The 18096-nt window shown below is 35.6% G+C and overlaps 1 protein-coding gene across 6 annotated transcripts; it reads right to left on the bottom strand.

The window, feature by feature from the left end:
• Window positions 1-956: 956 nt before the first annotated feature.
• Window positions 957-13178, bottom strand: LOC123537550 (serine/arginine-rich splicing factor 7-like). Of its 6 annotated transcripts, XM_045321359.2 has the most exons (7): window positions 13041-13178; window positions 8141-8349; window positions 7369-7572; window positions 4347-4427; window positions 3905-3934; window positions 2886-2918; window positions 957-2007 (listed from the first exon to the last, which is right to left on the bottom strand). In XM_045321359.2, the coding sequence occupies exons 2-7, from the start codon at window positions 8341-8343 to the stop codon at window positions 1956-1958; spliced, it is 603 nt and encodes a 200-aa protein (XP_045177294.1). In that variant the 5' UTR covers window positions 8344-8349; window positions 13041-13178; the 3' UTR covers window positions 957-1955. The 6 variants fall into 6 exon arrangements, 4 of the variants coding, with proteins under 4 accessions (XP_045177294.1, XP_045177296.1, XP_045177295.1 ...); XM_045321361.2 differs by lacking the exon at window positions 2886-2918; XM_045321360.2 differs by lacking the exon at window positions 3905-3934.
• Window positions 13179-18096: the final 4918 nt, after the last annotated feature.

Raw genomic sequence — 18096 nt, 5'->3', positions numbered from 1 at the left:
AAGCCCTAGGCCCTTTGGTTTTGAACAAGAAGATTTTCAGTTTTCCCTATATAAGTCTATATAAACAATTGAACCCCGGGGCGGGGCCTTATTTGACCCTCGGGGGATAATTAGAAGAATTTTGGTAGAGGACCACTAGATAATGCTACACACCAGATATCAAAGCCCTATGCCCTGTGGTTTTGGACAAGAAGATTTTTAAAGTTTTTCCTTTTGGTTGCCATGGCAACCAGAGTTCTGCATGGAATTCAGTTCTTTGAACAATTTTGAAAGGCCACCCAAGGATCATTCCTGTGAAGTTTGGTTTAATTCTGCCCAGTGGTTTTCAAGATTTGTTTTAGAAAATGTTGACGGACACACGACGCACATTAAGCGGTCACAAAAGCTCACCATGAGCCGAACACAATACACATAATGAAGATTTTCAAAGCTACCAGCATCACCACAACACTTATGAAATCTGTGGCATGGACACCTACTGAACCCAGTTGCTTTTCAGACATCTATTCAGTTTCAAAGATCCTTTTTAAAGTAGATCTATTTATATTAGAGCTGAAGATTTTTTCATTAAACCTTTAGCAATTTTTTTTGCTGGTTTAATGTCACTCCAACACAATTTGCATCAGCTTTTGATGGTGCAGGAAAGCCCCATGTACCCTCTAGGCACAGGCAGGCAACAGGGTAGAACCTATGACCTTCCATAAGCCTGCTGAAAGACTTAAATGTAGAATTCTATGCCCCAAGAAAGATTGGAATGCAACTGATATTACCTGGAAGACCTAAAGCACTCGGCCACAAAAGACCCGAAACCTAGTCAGGAGTGATTTTCTTTGCAACAGTTTAAAGCATCTAGATTTCATAAAAAAACATTTATCTATTGCAGTGAAAGTAAAATAGAAGCCTGAACAGAGATAGGGTTCTTCTATCTATTTTCTCAGAAACCAACAACAGGTGACAAAATTTCCACTTTTATTTATCAATGTTTCCTCAATTTGTACAAAATTTAAAGTACAACGCATTAAACATGCCAAAATAGAATATCTGAAACATGAACTTTTAATTTGTATTGTGCTTTATTCCTGTAGTAGAAACTAAAACCTAGCTGGTGTATGGTAGCATTAAGCAGTTCAGATTAAACCACTGAATTTATAAAAACCCAGTTATAGTCATACAAATAAACAAGACGAGTTCTTTAAAATCAGAATTTCTGACCAGTACAGTTTGTATGGTACAAACATTGTGAATGGTCTATTTGCAAGTGGGTGTGCACATTTCATATTTTCATTTTAGGCAAGTGTGAAGTTTAAGAAAAAAGCATGCTATTAAAACTTTTAATTTTCAACCCAGTATTAGTTCAACTAAGAACATGAGAACCAAAATTATGTATGCGTTTACACAGAGCATCACAGATGGTATCTCCTCATAAGAAAAACTGATTTCAACTATTTGAAATTATCAAAAGTTTACAGAAATATTGTTTGCCTTAGTCATCACTACTGGTACAATCACAAAAAATTTCTTCCAATCAGTGACAGACAACATTAATTCTTTTCATGTTCTCAACTTATATAAAAAATGACACTTTTTGTTAGAACTTTTAAACACATGATAAAAATGAATGCATGTCCCTCATCAGTCTTTTGTGAGTATTAACAAAATCGTATCCATCTTCCACATAACTACTTATTACTGTATATCCAGAAATTTTCATGTTGGCTAAACTTAGCAACTTCAGTATTAACGCCTTTTTCCCCGCAGTATGAGGAATCTGCAAAAACCACGCAAAAATTACTCAGATAACAGTAAACTCTTGTCTTGTTCTTTCTTTCATAAAAAAACGTCTACAAATAATATTTCCCTCCAATACAGTGTCAGTTATGAGATGATGGTATTAACAGATGACGTGTGATGTAAAGTAATGGGGTGGATCAGCTGGAGAGGTGATGGATGTAGTTCTAATTGTCGTTTCTTCCGCCGCTCCGTGATCTCGACCTGGATGGGGAACGACTGAAACAGATCAAATACAAAATTTTTTTTAATGTAATCTAAAAAAAGGTTTTACAAAAAACTTCGAACTTAGGGTTGAAGCTTGTCAAACAGAGTTATTTTCATGAGCAGAATAAGAGCATGAAAGACCAGAAAGCTAAAAGCAAGTTTTGGTGGCAGTCCTATCAAGTAACTTCTTACACGTATGAGACTATTTGTGAGGTAATCAATTTCTACTTTCACTGATTATCAGTTATTGTTTTTGTTCGTTTCAATTTCATGCCATTTTCCAACAGTATTTTAGTTATATAATGGCATCCATCTAGTTTTCCTGGATTTTGTACCAGTATCACCTGTTCTCTGCAAGTAAATGCCAACTTCCCAAAATGTATTAGAGGAGTTAGATAAATGGTTACAGACACAATGTCCACTGTCACAGAAAACATTTTCCTTGTGCAAGTTGCACAAACAACCCTGTGATCAGTAGATCTGCTCTCCCTCTAATGAGCTAAGCGGGCAATTATACACAGCTTGAACACTTCTCACCAAACATTTCTGGTAATGTTAACTACAGTTTACTTCTGCTGAAAGACCACTAATGTACAGCAAGAAGACCAAAAATCTAACTATTCAAAAACGTCTTTTTTGAGGTAATGAACATTGTTACACAGACAATGAACTTGTGTGTAACTTCGTATCAAACTAATTAAATTTTGTTTAAATTCAACATACAGAAAATCTCCCTCAAAGGCAGCCCTGAATTTATTTAAGCAAATATTAAAAGCACAGTACGAGAAAGAGTAGGAAGCTAAAATAAGAATTCTAGAGAAAACATGTGATGGTGCCTTCTATATATCCCACAAAAATCATGTGCAAAACAACTTGTATCGTAAACACACCTGACATATCTATCCCTGCTACGACTGTCTCGTCTGCAAAGAAAACATCATACAATATAACAAACAAATATAAAAGGCATTTCTTTTTTTCTATTTGCCTGTCCTACCATATACAACTTGGTCTGCATCTACAAAGTTAAATATTTGTTAACATCTAAACTGCAAAATCATTTTTGGTAGTAATCACCGTCTTGCACGGGCGTTATCTAACATTACGCAGTGCAAAATGCAGTGAAATCATTTTTTTTTTTGTCCATGTGTCAAGAAGTTCTTGTAAGATTTTTTTTTCATTGGTTACATCAAAAATCTTTGCTTACAAAGGGACCGCAATGTCTTCTTATAGCGCAAACAGCTATAAGCAGCCGCTGTGTTTTTTTAACAAAGATTTTTCTTACGTTATCTTTTACCTCTTGACAGCCATGTTTTTAATGACTATAAATAATTTGCACAATTTTTGTTAATTTGAAATAATTTTAATATCAAACTATTTTGTAGATCGCTGTTTCAAAGACTTTTCTTACATTTTTAGTTCATACATGCAACTTAGCATAACTAACAACTTCAGTAGAGGAAAATCCCAGGGACATTGCTGTGAAGTTCTATCAACTGATACAAAATCTTCAGAATAAATGTGATTTGAAGAAAATACTGAGATGGCGATGACAACAGTTAACCCTAGTGTTCTGCTGTGCTAGAAGAAATGCCTAGAAAATGATTTTGCAGTAAATAAATAAAACTATGAAACATTAACAGGGTAACCTAACACCAGTAACAGGGTAACATAACAAGTGCATTCCAACTCAGTACCGGCTGTTTTCTAAATTAAATGATTTTTCCTTAACATTTTTTTCTTAATGATATAATTCTACTTATATTTATTAAGAGCTTTATCAAATCCTATTTTCAAAAATCAGTATGTCCAATTTTCAGTTGCAGTTCATATAAACTTTGTTCAGAGAAGGAAACTGGAAAACCTTCCTTGTAAATGTTGTGTTTCAAACCATTAACATGATACCTACCCCCCGTATCTGTCGCGACTACGGTCACGGCTGAAAAGAAAATTACAGTTTCTCGTAACTCCTCGAGAAAAATTGTAAAAACTAAAAGATAACTTTAATTAAAGTAGTGTTTAAAAAAATAACTACTTATTTTCAATAAATAGTGAAAAGAAATGCTATACTCAATTCATTTACTTAAAACTGATTTTCAATCCTGCAATATACTGCCTTTACAGCTTAATACAAGTATACAGTACAGTAACATACCCATTCCAAGTTTTTTATAACTGTTTTATGCTTTCTTACCGATGACTGAGTCAGTTACAGATTACAGGAAGTTAACAAATTTCATTCAGTCCATAGTTGATGATATCTGCATGTACAGCGTTTATCTGTGGCACAGTAAGTTTATCTGCCACACAGACAGCAATTATGGACTTATGACTCCAATGCTTCTACTCACCCTCCTCGTCTGTTGTCACGGCTCCTGCTTCTGCTGCGAGTGTAACTTCTCCTCCCACGGGACCTTGACCTGCTGCGAGACCTGAAACACAAATCATACAAAATGATGAACAAGGAACCTTATTTTATAATTTACCCCTAAGATATTTATAATTTGATGATTTTAATAGGTCGTCTTTTCACTGAAGTAAAATTAATTCCCATAGAAAATGTAACATTTAACTAACATTCCTTCTTCCTTATTAATAATGTTCTATCATTCATGAATTTTTCAACTTCTAACTGCAACAAATTCGTATACAGGTTTTTCTCTCTCTTAATTTTGTAATGTTTATTCAAAATCTGCAACAATAGGTATTAAATTTAAAACTAAACCCACGTCAATACTTACAAAGCCTGAAACTGAAAAATCAATGTTCAACTTCTGTTTACTGGAAAAACATTACAGTGTTCTCACTGGCAACAATGTTAACATAATGTTAACATAAAACGTATAAAGGTATGTTAACATAAAAGGTATAATCATAATGGCACGTTCACACAAAACATATAATCACCCGATAGCGAGAAATGCATTACTGTCCACAAGCCACTGCTTTTCAATATCCCAAATACGAAACAAACTAAGTTGTGTAATGAAGCTTAGAGGCCAGTCTCTGACTCCAGCATATGATTGGTCGATTCCGATTTCAAATTTGAAATTGACCAATGGCAATATTTCATTCAGAGACTGGTCTTCTAACTCAAGTTTTATTGTTTCATTCTCAAATGGAATTAACAAAATGTTGAATTTTGCAGATAGAAAAAAACACTAAAGTACTTAAAAAGAATGCAAAACCCAAAACATTTTCTATTCAAAACATACTGCTGCCCTGCAAGAACACTGTAAGGACGTTCTGTGTATATCTAGAGAAAATACTCTATAAATTTTAGACCTTTTACCAATTCTGACACCACCATAGACCTGATAATGACTTACGCTTTCAAACAAAGCTGTGAAGTTGAACATTTGTTGATCAAGCATGTTAATGTTGAACAGAGTGTCTCAAATCAAAGAAGAGTTGAGCTGAATTTCACAGAGGCTTCTCTTACTGATCGGTGACTCAGATGCAATGTAGGTGACAACGGGTTCACCCATTCTGATTCTAATTTTTTTTACGAAGGAGATAAACATTTCAAAGATTCAATTCGCAAATTGCTGATTAAATGCTGCATGTTGATATATAAATTCTACTCCTGAGTTGAGATCATACACACAAGCCAATGCTGATCTCAAAGTTGACAGGTGTCGGCTCGAGATGTTCGAAGGACGATGTTTACAGGCTATGTAAGATGGTTGGTGTTCTTAGTCTAATGCAGTACTATTTGAGATGATTCAATGTTGGCCGATCAATACTCAAAGAGCGATGTGATCTTTGTGCGGACTCGAGTGATGGATGATCTATCGTGAAGATCAAGTCACAGGGACGCTTATCAAAGAGTGTGGAAACATTTCAAGCTCTCTTTTGATGCAGATCAATTTTGTTGACATTTGAGACAGAAATCTGCAAATGGGGAAGGATAAAGTTTTAACAATTAATCTGAAATTAATATACTTTGCTTTTTAACTACATGTTTATTTCATGTTATCTAAATTTTACGTAACAACATGCCTTGCCTTGTCAATTTCTTTCTTTCATACATTACTAATTTTCAGAACAGCAACATTTTTCATTTCAATGGCTTAATTTTTTCCAGTTAAGACTTTTTACGTAACCATTTTCACTGCAAATGTTGGTATTTTTCTTTTGTTTTCACGTTACTGACCAAAGTTGTGCAAAACTGGGCATTCACACAAGTTACTATGAATTTCGCTTTATATGAATTGCTAAGACCAGTCAGCCACTACAGAACTTGCATACTCCCAACATCAGTTCAACAGTAAATATCAGAGACTTGAGAAATACCAACATCTGCAGTAACAAGACTAAGTTTTCACCACTATATGGACTACTTTTTTAACCCTCTGATTTATTGAAACTACTACAACGGAAACAGTACACAATTATACCAGTCGGTCAAATCAAACCAAAAGTACTGGGATAACTAAAACCTACTGTTAGCAAAAAATTCCCAATCCAAAGAAAAAATTCCCAACTGAAATCAGTTTTTTAGATTATTCAAAGATAATTCTTGCATAGTAAGTTTTGTTCGCTAAGGAAATAACACAAAATGTTTGAAAAACCAACTTATTATTCTATTTTTAGTAACATGACCGTCTGCTACCTCGGCAAAAATAAATGCATGATTCTGTTAAGTTAAAACCCCTCAAAATGCATAAATACATTATAATTTATTGAATAAAGTACCCTAAACGTGTTGACAAATAGTTCTTACACCATTAAAATCAAATGTCACATATTTTCGCAACCCAGTTTTTTCCACTCTAACACACATGCACTCTACTTTTTGGAAAATTCAGTTGTAATTGTGGTGAAAACAAACTGTGTGTTAACAAAAGTTTAAACATGATAAATGAAGAGTTACTGTATTTTATTTTTGCAATATAGTATCAACTTGGGAAAAAAATCCTGAAAAAAATAAATTCTCAAAATTTCACTAGGGGATACTTTAAATTTGTAATTCATTTGAATGTCTGCCAGTAAAACTTGAAACTAAAGTTTTAAACTAATATACTTAAATGTTAAAAACTCGCTTGATTTGTCGATACGTTTTCCAAATTTTCATAATTTATCTCGTAAAAAATTAACCTGGGGCCTTTTTCTCAAAAACCTTAGAAAAAGCCCTGCATTAACATCGAAGGATTTTGAAATTTCACTGCATTAAATAGCAGCTTAATTTTTCTTCTCGTAATTTTTTGTCTTTTTTCAATCAACTTGTTCACAGAGATAAATGACTGTTACAAAACAAAGAAGCTGTAAAAACAGATGTAAACCAGACAGTTAATGAACATGTGAGAAATCAAAAGCAATTTGAGCCCCTTTTGTATATGAAGACATCAGCACTACGAAGAGAATATCTACCTTGAGTGTCTCCTGCTGCCTCGACTTCTGTGTCTTGGACAATCATAGGCATAATGCCCAGACTCGCCGCACTCGTAACATCTATCGTCTGGATGGAATGGTCGTCGGCCTCCTCCTCTACCCCCGCGGCCACCACGCAGCCAAGGTTTTGGCCGTACTTTTCCTGTGGAATGCTCCACTCTAATGCGAGACCCCTGGAGATTCCTACAAATCAAACAAGAAATAGTAGTTGAGACAATGTCTTTTCAACAGTACGACTAGATCAAACTAGCAGTGAGTAATCAGCTGAAATTGTGCAAACAAATATTACCGGTACAATGTTTCAGCAACTGTTTGAACACACACATTAAAATGCCGTACCTCTAGCAACTTCTCAAATCGTTGTCACAAGCAAACTGTACTTCCACCCAAAAGCATGGCTGCTGCTCAAACCTTCAGGTAAAACTGCCAAATGGACAACTAACTCAAACAAGTATGTCCTGTATACAGAACCCAACTGGCTCTATGTTTCTGTTTAACCTTTACCCTGCAAAATTTCTAAAATGGACTGGTCCATCATTCTATTTGGACAGTACCACTGGGTGTTCACTGAAAATTTACAGACTTAATAGCGAACAGTGCAGACCATGATCAGACTGCACGGATGTGCAGGCTGCTCTTGGTCTGCACTGGTCGCAAAGGCAGAATCACTTGCCGCCAGCAGGCTAAGGGTTAAACGTATCAGCTCTTAACCGACTATCTCTAGTTTTAAACTATGAAAACTCATACTTACGTTCCATCTAGACCCCTGACAGCATCCTCAGCATCTCGTGGATCTTCAAACTCAACAAAAGCAAACCCTGCTGGATTTCTGGCCACCCAAACACTTCTTAACCTTCCATAGTAGCTGAATGCTCTTTCTACGTCTTTCTCATTTGTATCCCGCGCTAGGTCTCCAACGTATATCTTACAGTCCAGGTCACCTCTCCTCGACATGTTAACCTACATAAATAACAAAAAAAAAAATGACTTTAAAAAACCTGCTGTCATTTGACTGATATAAATGTGTTTGTTAATTAAAAAAAAAAAAAAATGGTGCTTTTCACACCTTTGAAAAGAATCAGATTCTATAGGTATGGATCCATATAACCCTAGACATTTCCTTCAATATTTTCCGATGTCAAAAACAGACTAGATGTCACTGGTGCCCCCACTCTTGTCACTATGCATATTTTGTAAGTTTATGGACTTAAATATCTTTTAAATTTACTGGTTGGCGAGGTTACCTTGGCGCATAGATAACCTTGTCAAGGATGTTTTGTAATAAAAAAACGATTATACACTTTAAAGTTTATCCTTTAAAATCAAGTTCACCAACAGTCAGAAACATTCAAATTCAAGTACTTAATGTATTTAAAATGACTAGGAATTTACAAAAATCGCTGTCAAAATGAATTAGGGATTCCACTTCCAGTCTGCATGTGCAAACTTCTGTCTTGTGGTTGCACGAGTCCACACAATGCGGCAAGCAGATGTCTGACATAGAGTGGTAAGAAAAAGCCCAGGTAAGCTTAAAGCCATACCTATTAAATTTTGAGGAGTGATTTCCTTTTGTTTTCCAATCTAAAATAGTTACCTGTAAGTTTGCCATTTAGCTACACTGACCTTAGGAGTATAAACATCGAATTAACAGGTTATTCTATGCATGAAACCACTGTGAACAACTTATTTAAGATTACCATTTATAATTTTTAATGTTTACCATTTAAAAAAATATAAACAAACAAAAAATCAGGTGCCGTTTTTATCTACTCTAATAATCCAAAACAAGATTAATTTAAGGTACCCCTTTTATGGGACAATTAGAAGTGGGATATATATAGCTTTGTGTCAAAGCTTTGGTCCGATTACCGATGTATCCACCTTTCTGGCCAAACTGCCTTAATACATCACGTGAATTATTCAGTCCCGTCATAGATCAAATGGTGTCAGAAGAAGGTAAACTAACCCTAACCCTAGGGATCTGCCGGAGGTTGATACTTTTTTGTCCGAGGAAGAGTACACGGTGTACAAGTGTTCATCCATGCGCGTAGCGTGGCATACTCAGTTACTCGACTGAGTAACATTTAAACAAGAGCTGTCCGTAAGACAGCCAAGCTCGACTATTCGAAATATTGTCACAGAAGCAGGAAATTATTATCCAAAATGTTAAATATCGAAAGAGTTTTAAGTTCGAAACGGGACATAATTTGACCAAAATGCATATCAGAGTTATGGGACTTGATGCTATCAACCAGTTTAATAACCCCGAAGAAAGATGTTAAATTTCAATTCCATATCTGCATTAGTTTCGGAGATAGTAACTTGCACGCAAAACTTTAACCAGAATTTTCTAAGTCCAAAAGGGGGCATAATTTGCTCAAAATACATGTTAGAGTTATGGAACTTGACCCAGTGAGGTTGGTAATTGACCTAGAAAAAGAATAAATAAGTTTCAAAGCTATATGCCTTTAAATGATAGCTGTATGTACTTGCATGCAAAAACTTAACCAAGGTGTGACGCCGACGCCGACGCCTGGGTGAGTAGAATAGCTAGACTATTCTTCGAATAGTCGAGCTAAAAAGGCTAAAAACTCCGTAGAAGCAATATAAAACTGATCAGGAGTGGGTATGGGTGTAGGAACAATGTCATAGCATATGAGTATGTTGTTGTCTTGGTCATTGACTAATAATTTTTGTGTCGGCAGATTGCTGTTGCTCTTTTATCAAAATTCCGATCAAAATTTATAAATTTTGTTGTTTATTCTTCTTGCTCCACTTGCACTTGTTATTGTAAATACATATTTAAATCTAAATACATTGAAAATTCTAAATATATATATGATTTCAGATGCATATATACTGTAGCTGGTATTGACCATAAGAACAATCTTCCTAATGGCAATTGTCCATCACTAGTAAAATTTGGAAGGAAAAGCAACCGTGTCTGTAACAACTATCAATTCCCAAGCATTATTTCCTAAACAAAAATAAATTATCTATCCCATAATCAAAGACAATCAACGAGAGCAAAAAGAACAGATTCATAAATTAACATTTAGACTTTGTTATCCTCATTGCCATAGTAAAACACTCAATTTCAGTCATATAAACTATCAATTCATTAATTTCTACTTGGAAAACATACCGTTATGACTATATATTTCCGGGTCATTATACTGCAAAGCACCTACTCAACCCTACATCACTCCGTCGAGGGAGGGGGTAATATAAAGAAACCAAATTTCAATTCCCGAGCCGCCTTCTTCTTATGCCCTTACACTCATCTCCCAAAATTTATTGCAGAAAAAATACATCAATCAAAATTATTTAACGCACGAAATAAGTATAGTAGGTCGCCCAACACGACATAAACGAAAATGTTGCAGGTTCGGTTTGACTGACGGTAGTGGAAGTGCAAGCCCTCTAGCCCCAAGTTGAGCAGAACTAAACATTTACACGTTATAAGTATCAGAAAGTAATTGAGAAACCTAGGATATACATATGTGCATATTGCCTTTTGTTTGAATAAACTATCTATCTATCTATCTGTGTAATAAATACTCAGAACCAGCAAATATTTTATTACTAATATCGTCTGGACAATTCCTGTATTATTGTTTCGTGATATAGATTTTATATTTCAGCCTAAACACCTGTCACAAGGCTTTTGTCTCTGAATCTTTATTTACTTGATGGTTTCCAATAATGTAGTGATACATTTCACGGAAATTGTAAATTTTGAAAGGAAGACAATTGTGATATCAAAAACATGCAACAGATGGCAAACAATAACTTGGTCTAGAAATCAATATAATGCTTACAACATTTTCCTATAACTGCAATATTTAAAAGAGAATTTAGCGTAAATTTAGTTGAAGAATGAAATAAGAATCTGTTGAAATAGCTTCATCATTTTGTCTGTTTTGAAATTGTGCATAAGTCAAAGTTTGTCATCAGCAGTCTGATCAGTTCATAGGCATATTAGAGTATTTACTGCAAGGTAATTTGCATATATTCTGTTGTAACACGTATGAACACATGTGTACTTTATTTAAGAATTGAATGCTATTTTATGTGCGTTTATACGGGTATAAAGCACACTGGGACTTCCTGCAAATTCATGAATCGCGCAAGCGATTCTTGGCCTTCCAGTGTGGTTCATACCCATATGAACGCACAAAAAAATAGCATTCAATTCTTATATTTACATTTTACGATAGCTTGCTACAAAAATACCTGATTTGCTTTCTAGGAGTATCAGAAAATCAAAATAAATGTCAAGATATTGATCTTTCCGTCATCCTATAACAGAACAGACAGTCAAAAAGGCCCGCCCACGTTAAACTATAATTCGCCTTCCGATAAAAAATACAGTTCCTGGTTTTGTTTGAAATATTTTAACTCCAGTGAAAATTCATACAGTCGTGTTCTGTAATTTTTGACACCAGAAAAATCAGTTAAAGCTATAATTAAATGTTCTTTTTCAAAGTTTGGCGTCCAATTTTGAAATAATTTTTGGAACGTGACCATTCTGTTCATGTTTTTGGTCAAGACGTCAGATTACGCGTGCAATCTCGCGGAAAGGGTTGTCATTGATATTATTACTCTAATGTTGTTTTTATGACAATTAACGCATTTGTCTTTCCATATAAAATGTATAGTTAATGCAAATTTTGTATACAACAAATAAGTTTGGAAAAATAACTAGTGTTGTTAATTTGTGAATAATAAATTTCGCCCTGCCTAGTTTAAGTCCTTCCAAAATCACGGTCAGCCCCACTCCTCTCCCCGACCCCGATTTGTAACGTTTATCAACTTATATAGAACTTTCTTTACATTCCGAGCCGTTCATGAATATTTTGTTCTAAACTAAAGGAGCATAGTTTTGGTTAGAAAAGTCACCAAAAATCTGCTCTAAGATTTCAACGGGGAGACTCCCCGGACCCCGCTGGAGGAGGGGATTGTTCCTCCCACACTCTCCCCTTGAGTAACATCTAAATGGATCACGCTACACCCCTGTCATCGATTCGAATTGTCATCGCCTTTTCCTAAGTATAATTTTAGGGAGGTTACCAGAAAAGTGACGCTCTGAAGTTTGTTTTGTTGAGCAGAACTATGAAATATTGACACTGAAGAGTAAAATATTGCCAAAAATCTGTGTTAGTGTCGAGGTAGGTCTATCCATACAACCAGTATGAACTGTCCCCCGACTCCATATTTACAGAATGTCTGTATAAACAAGAAAGTCCCGATATGAAGAACAGGTTCTATAGCAATCTTTCCTCATTTTTTCATCATACTACTTCTATCATAAATTTATAAGTGGGGTGGGGGTCGTCCCGGGCTGTGGCGCCAACCCGCAGCAGGCACGATCTGAATTATCATCTGCACCAGACTTATGTCTTCAAATATAACATTTGTTGAAATCGCTATTTACAGACTTATCTATCTAACTTTGTACGAAAGTCTTCATAAGCTAATTTTATTAATTAGGCGGGCTAGACTACAAATTATCCTTTGGCCAGTTTGGGAAGCCTGCAGCCGCTGACCACGCTACCAAAAATTTAACTGATTTACCACTTTAAGTATGCATATGACTGATAAAATGACGCTAATTATGTAACATACTATCAGTTCTCCATTTTACATACGTGATTTCTACAGGATAAGTCTTGAATAACTGAGAAAACTACGATATATTCATCTGTTACTGTCGTAAGTTCTTCGTTTTTCCAAAATGGCCGCTAATCCTAACAACGCATGCGCGTGATTCACCGACGTGAGCTAAATTAAACAGTTATCTCCCTTCCACCACCAATATTGAATGCGACTATTAATGGGTAGAGACCACCAATTGTTTCCCCATAGACTTACATTATAACATTATGGCGTGTACGGCCTTCCATACATCGAAACATGTATATCTAACTGCATATTTTTCAAGAACTATCTTAGTTCTACCAAAATATTGGACGAAAAACATATGAATAGTGATACTTTATTTAAGTAATTTTCGTGTGAATGAGATGACCCCCTGTTTACATCGTTGGCATGGCGGGAGAAATTCGTTTGGTAAAAGTTTTTTTCAATACACATAAAATGTAGCAAATTTTGTCAAAATGTATAATAAAATACTGTAAATGCAGTGAAAAAATATCAATTTTGAAAAAATAATCACTTCCTGGGTTTGTTTACATGACTGACCAATCAGAACGCACAGACGTTACCTTATTCCCAGGTATACACTTACCTCATTCCCAGTAAGTTCCCTGTACTTTTTTGAATTGGTGGCCTCTGACCTAATGAAATGATGAAATATCGTTTTTGGTAACATATGGCCCTTTGGTACTTGTATGACCCTTTGAATGCAGTTTCGGAAAATTTACAGGCCATACAAGTAACAGTAACGGCCTTATTATATATTTTTCTGGGATGTCGACATATCGAAATTCAGAAAAACTACAAGGGCGTAAGCAGGAGGGGGCCGTTTTCAGCAAAGCTTGTATTTTTCATTACACCAAAATACCAGTGAATGTCCATTCTTTGTGCTTGTGTGTGTGTGTGTGGGGGGGGGGGGGGGGGGGGGGGGGGGGGGGGGGGGGGGGGGGGTCGGCTCGCTACGCTCGCCAACTTACATTATGTTTAGAATCTACTATTATTGACGCTGTAACTTTTGTATAAAGACTGTTGATGACCGTCTATATCTCAAAAGATCAATGGATTGGGCCCCGGCAGCTTTTCGTAGTGTCCCAGGGTGACCCGTCTCAGTTGCAAGGGCTTCACGCACACCATCCTCTTCCTGTGCCTCTGTCGGGCCTGCTGCTCACCAAGGACGATCAGGCTTGTAATCAGTGCCTGCTCTCTTCTCCTGACCTATCTCAACTGCAACCGCAGGTATGCCGCTCTGAGTCTTAGTGGTACTATCATTTCTCTGAAGAGACAAATAATGAAAACATGTTGGAGATGGCCAATATATATAACCATCGTTTGCGGCACGATGATTGCTTAATATCCGTGCGATTTCACGGGTACCGCACGGGCAGCAAGCGGCAACCTTGCGGCAGCTGTGCGAAGGTCCCACGAGTCTACAATCTCCGTACGATTTCTTTTTGGCACCGTGTCCACGAATAAATCGTGCGTTGGCTGCACGATCAGCGCAAGGCCTCCTAAAAATGCCCGTGCGGGGATTGTGCAATGCCATCTGCGACACGTCTACGAGCTACGGACTTTCGATTTTTCTAATTTGTATAACTTTTCATTAAACAAAATCGTAGAGTCTGCGGAGCCCGTGAATCCGTACGAAAATCGCACTGCCGCCTCCTGCACGGAAAGGAGGATACGGGCAGTCTACGGGCTCCGCAGAAGCATCGCAGGCAAAATGTGAACTAGGCATTACTTGCCAAATATTCTCAGCTGTGTACATATATACATGTAATTATTCTTTGTATCATGGAATATGATTTTTAGAAAGATCAGAGCATTACTTTTATGCGAAAATGATTATGTATAGCTATATACCTTTTCACAATAGTGGAATGAAATATATAAACATGGTAGTTTCAGTTTACATTATTTTTCTCATAAATGGTACAAAGTAAACTTTGTTTCATAAACAATAATGACCTATTTTCTATGCACGTCGCATCTGTCAAATATTTTTTTTAATTTTTGTGTCTACTTGATATTACTTTTGTATTATTATTATCATCTTAACTTACTGATTACAAATAAATTAACTGAACTTACAAAGACGTTATGTACTATTCACAGAAAAAAGCGATAGAATGAGTCACATATATCTACCCATCAGTAAGCTTGCAAATACACGCAAAATCGCACGAAATGACTTCTTGATTTAAAAAATTTTCTGTGGCAGTCCCCCATACCCCCACCTGCCGGAGGGGGGAACCCCCTACCCACACCTACCCACACTCGTCGTTTCACGACTCGTACTAGCACCCCCTTCCGAGAACTTCTGGTTACGCCTATGTTATAATTATATATATATAATAATAGTCTTCAATCCCGAATAGAACTCAGTGTCGACAAAAAACGAAATTTGTCCAGCGAGCAATGCGAGACTCAAGCGAGGAAAGAACGCAGAATTCGACCAGTTAAAATTAAAAAAAAAAAAACAACAAAAAAAAAAAAAAAAAACGTGAGATTTCTTTTTATGAAGCAAGTATATTTACTGACTTTTGTTTATAACAGGACTATAGGCGCAGGATGTTACTGACCAGGGGTCTATATCGTCTTTTTTATTTCGTCATCCGTGAGTGCAACTTTACTTCCGACCATGGAAATGTAATTATTCTCTTTAAAAAATGAGTTATGCATATCAATGATCAAACTTTTAACAATGGCATGGAATATAGCTTGAGAAACAGGCGCGGTTTCATGTTTGTCCTTTGATATTTCGATAATTTTAAATATGAGAGACACTTTGTCTTTGCACGTTCACAAATTCCGCACTGGGTGTTCGGAACGTAATAATCAAGCCATAGAAAATTCTTTCATTTGCTGTAACTTAGCGAAGCCTTCCAGATCTTGATGAATGAAGTCAGGAAGTGGTTCTTCGTGATGACGCAATATAGCCAGACCATTTTTTTTACAGTGAGGAGAAAAACTTGTAATGTCACATGTGCCCCACGCTTCAAGCTGGATCACCTTTATTTATTATATTGTGAATTAAAGTTCATCTCTAACTGAAACAACAACAACGGCAACAAAAAACAACAAAAGTAATAACCACAACAACAATGCTCCCGGATATTTGAATAAAAACATATCTAGCTACAATGCTCCCGCATATTTGAATAAAAACAGAGTGAACTCCTGATGATATATAATTTTAATGATCAGTAAAGATATTTTAATCTTACTGTACATGAAAAACACTGTCTCTGACTCATGTCTTCTTGTCTTTTCAGTGGTAAAAGTTTAACAAAAAAAAACAACCCATTTTGGGAGGCCCAAGCAACCAATGAAACATATTATGCATACTCAATAATTCACTAAAATACATTTCATGTTAATTTTCTACATATTTGACGCATTATCTATGATAAAACGAACATTATCTTGTTAAATTTACACTGTTTAAAATGAATTTACTTAAAAAAGTGTCGTAGCACAATCTCAGTTATTGCAGGTCCCACTCGCCGCGAACAGACGTACGTGCAAACGCAAACGTTACATATATTTTTATACGCACAAAACATGCAAACAGTGATTTGTTTAATTTGGTCTGAAGAATCAAAACAAGATAATGGATGCAAAACAAATACTCTATAATCCTGCAATAGATACTCGTGTAAAAATGGAGAGAAAACAAACAAACAAACAAACAAAAACATCTAAAATGAGAATGTGATTTGAAAAGGAGTGATCAAACCATAGAAAATACGGACATTTTCGTCATCGGAAATCACAATAGCAAACCACGTGACATCTGTTGCCTAGGAAACGCTGTGATATTTTCCTTCAGGTGAATGGAATGAGAACATATGCACGAACTTTTCAGATAGAATAAAAAAGAAACGGGTCACATTTTAGGCGATCAAACTGTGTTGAACAAATTTTAAAATCGACTTGTGCAACCACATTTGATTTATTTTAATGCTTTAACTCATTTTTTTTAAAATCGCAAAATACGAAATAATAATATTTATAAAAAACCCATATCATTCACATTTTTTTTTTGGTAATAGATTAACGAAACTAGTTATTGTGACAAGTATTTCTGCAAGTTGATCTGTTTCAAAAGAGGCATACAACATCCCAAGACAGTTTTAAAGGTATTGTGTAATTTGATACTTTTGGCACCATTTTCCAGGAAATAGTTACAGGTAATTAAAACAGTTGTGCTATTGTATGATAAAATTTGATTCGATTTTGTGTTAAAACTTAAAAAATGTCAAATATATTTACACGTTTTTGTCACATTTTAAAAACATGTGTGATAGTTAAATGAAATCACTCGTAAGTTTTGTATGTACTTGTCTAAATACATGAACATGCTGAATTTCTGAACTGAACTTCTCGTAACATTTCAAGAGATATTTGTTGCGGGTGCATAACAAATGCATCGGCGCTTCGAGCTTTGATGTGAAAGAAGAAATAATTGTGAAGTTGAATGTAACAACCGAAGCTACTTGCACATCATCATCAGCATCATAATCATGATCAACATCACCACCATCATCAGTACGTAAATATTCTTTCTTTAGTTTCGATTTCCCTTACATGTATTTATTAAGAAATGGAACTATCGACCCTGAGTATGAAATCCATCCTTTTTTCTTTATTTCAAATCAATTTATAGTTTACTTTACAACAGAATTTTGTAAGTGCATTAATGCAATCCAATGTGACCATGAGACATATAGCTGCACTGGCGCACAAAACTATGATATACTGTTGTTTGTAAACAGCTAGGAACAAAAGTGTATTTTTGGTGCATTTTCAGGTAAAGTTGTTCATCATCCGCTGCGTTGCTACGTTCCAGAGATACATATTTGTTTTTTTGTAATATATTTTACTCACGTTATTCCGCGTGTGCGAAAGAGAGACAGCCAAGATACTGAATATAAAGTATCAAGGAAAGTTGAACAAGTAGGGTACAAGAAAATAAAGGTTATCAATGCATCACCTTGGTCTATTAACCTAGTGACTTGTATACAGAAGCAGTGTAAGCTACACATCTTT

The sequence above is a fragment of the Mercenaria mercenaria genome, chromosome 17, assembly GCF_021730395.1.
Source record: "Mercenaria mercenaria strain notata chromosome 17, MADL_Memer_1, whole genome shotgun sequence".
NCBI lineage: Eukaryota > Metazoa > Mollusca > Bivalvia > Venerida > Veneridae > Mercenaria > Mercenaria mercenaria.
This window is presented reverse-complemented; position numbering and strand designations above follow the sequence as displayed.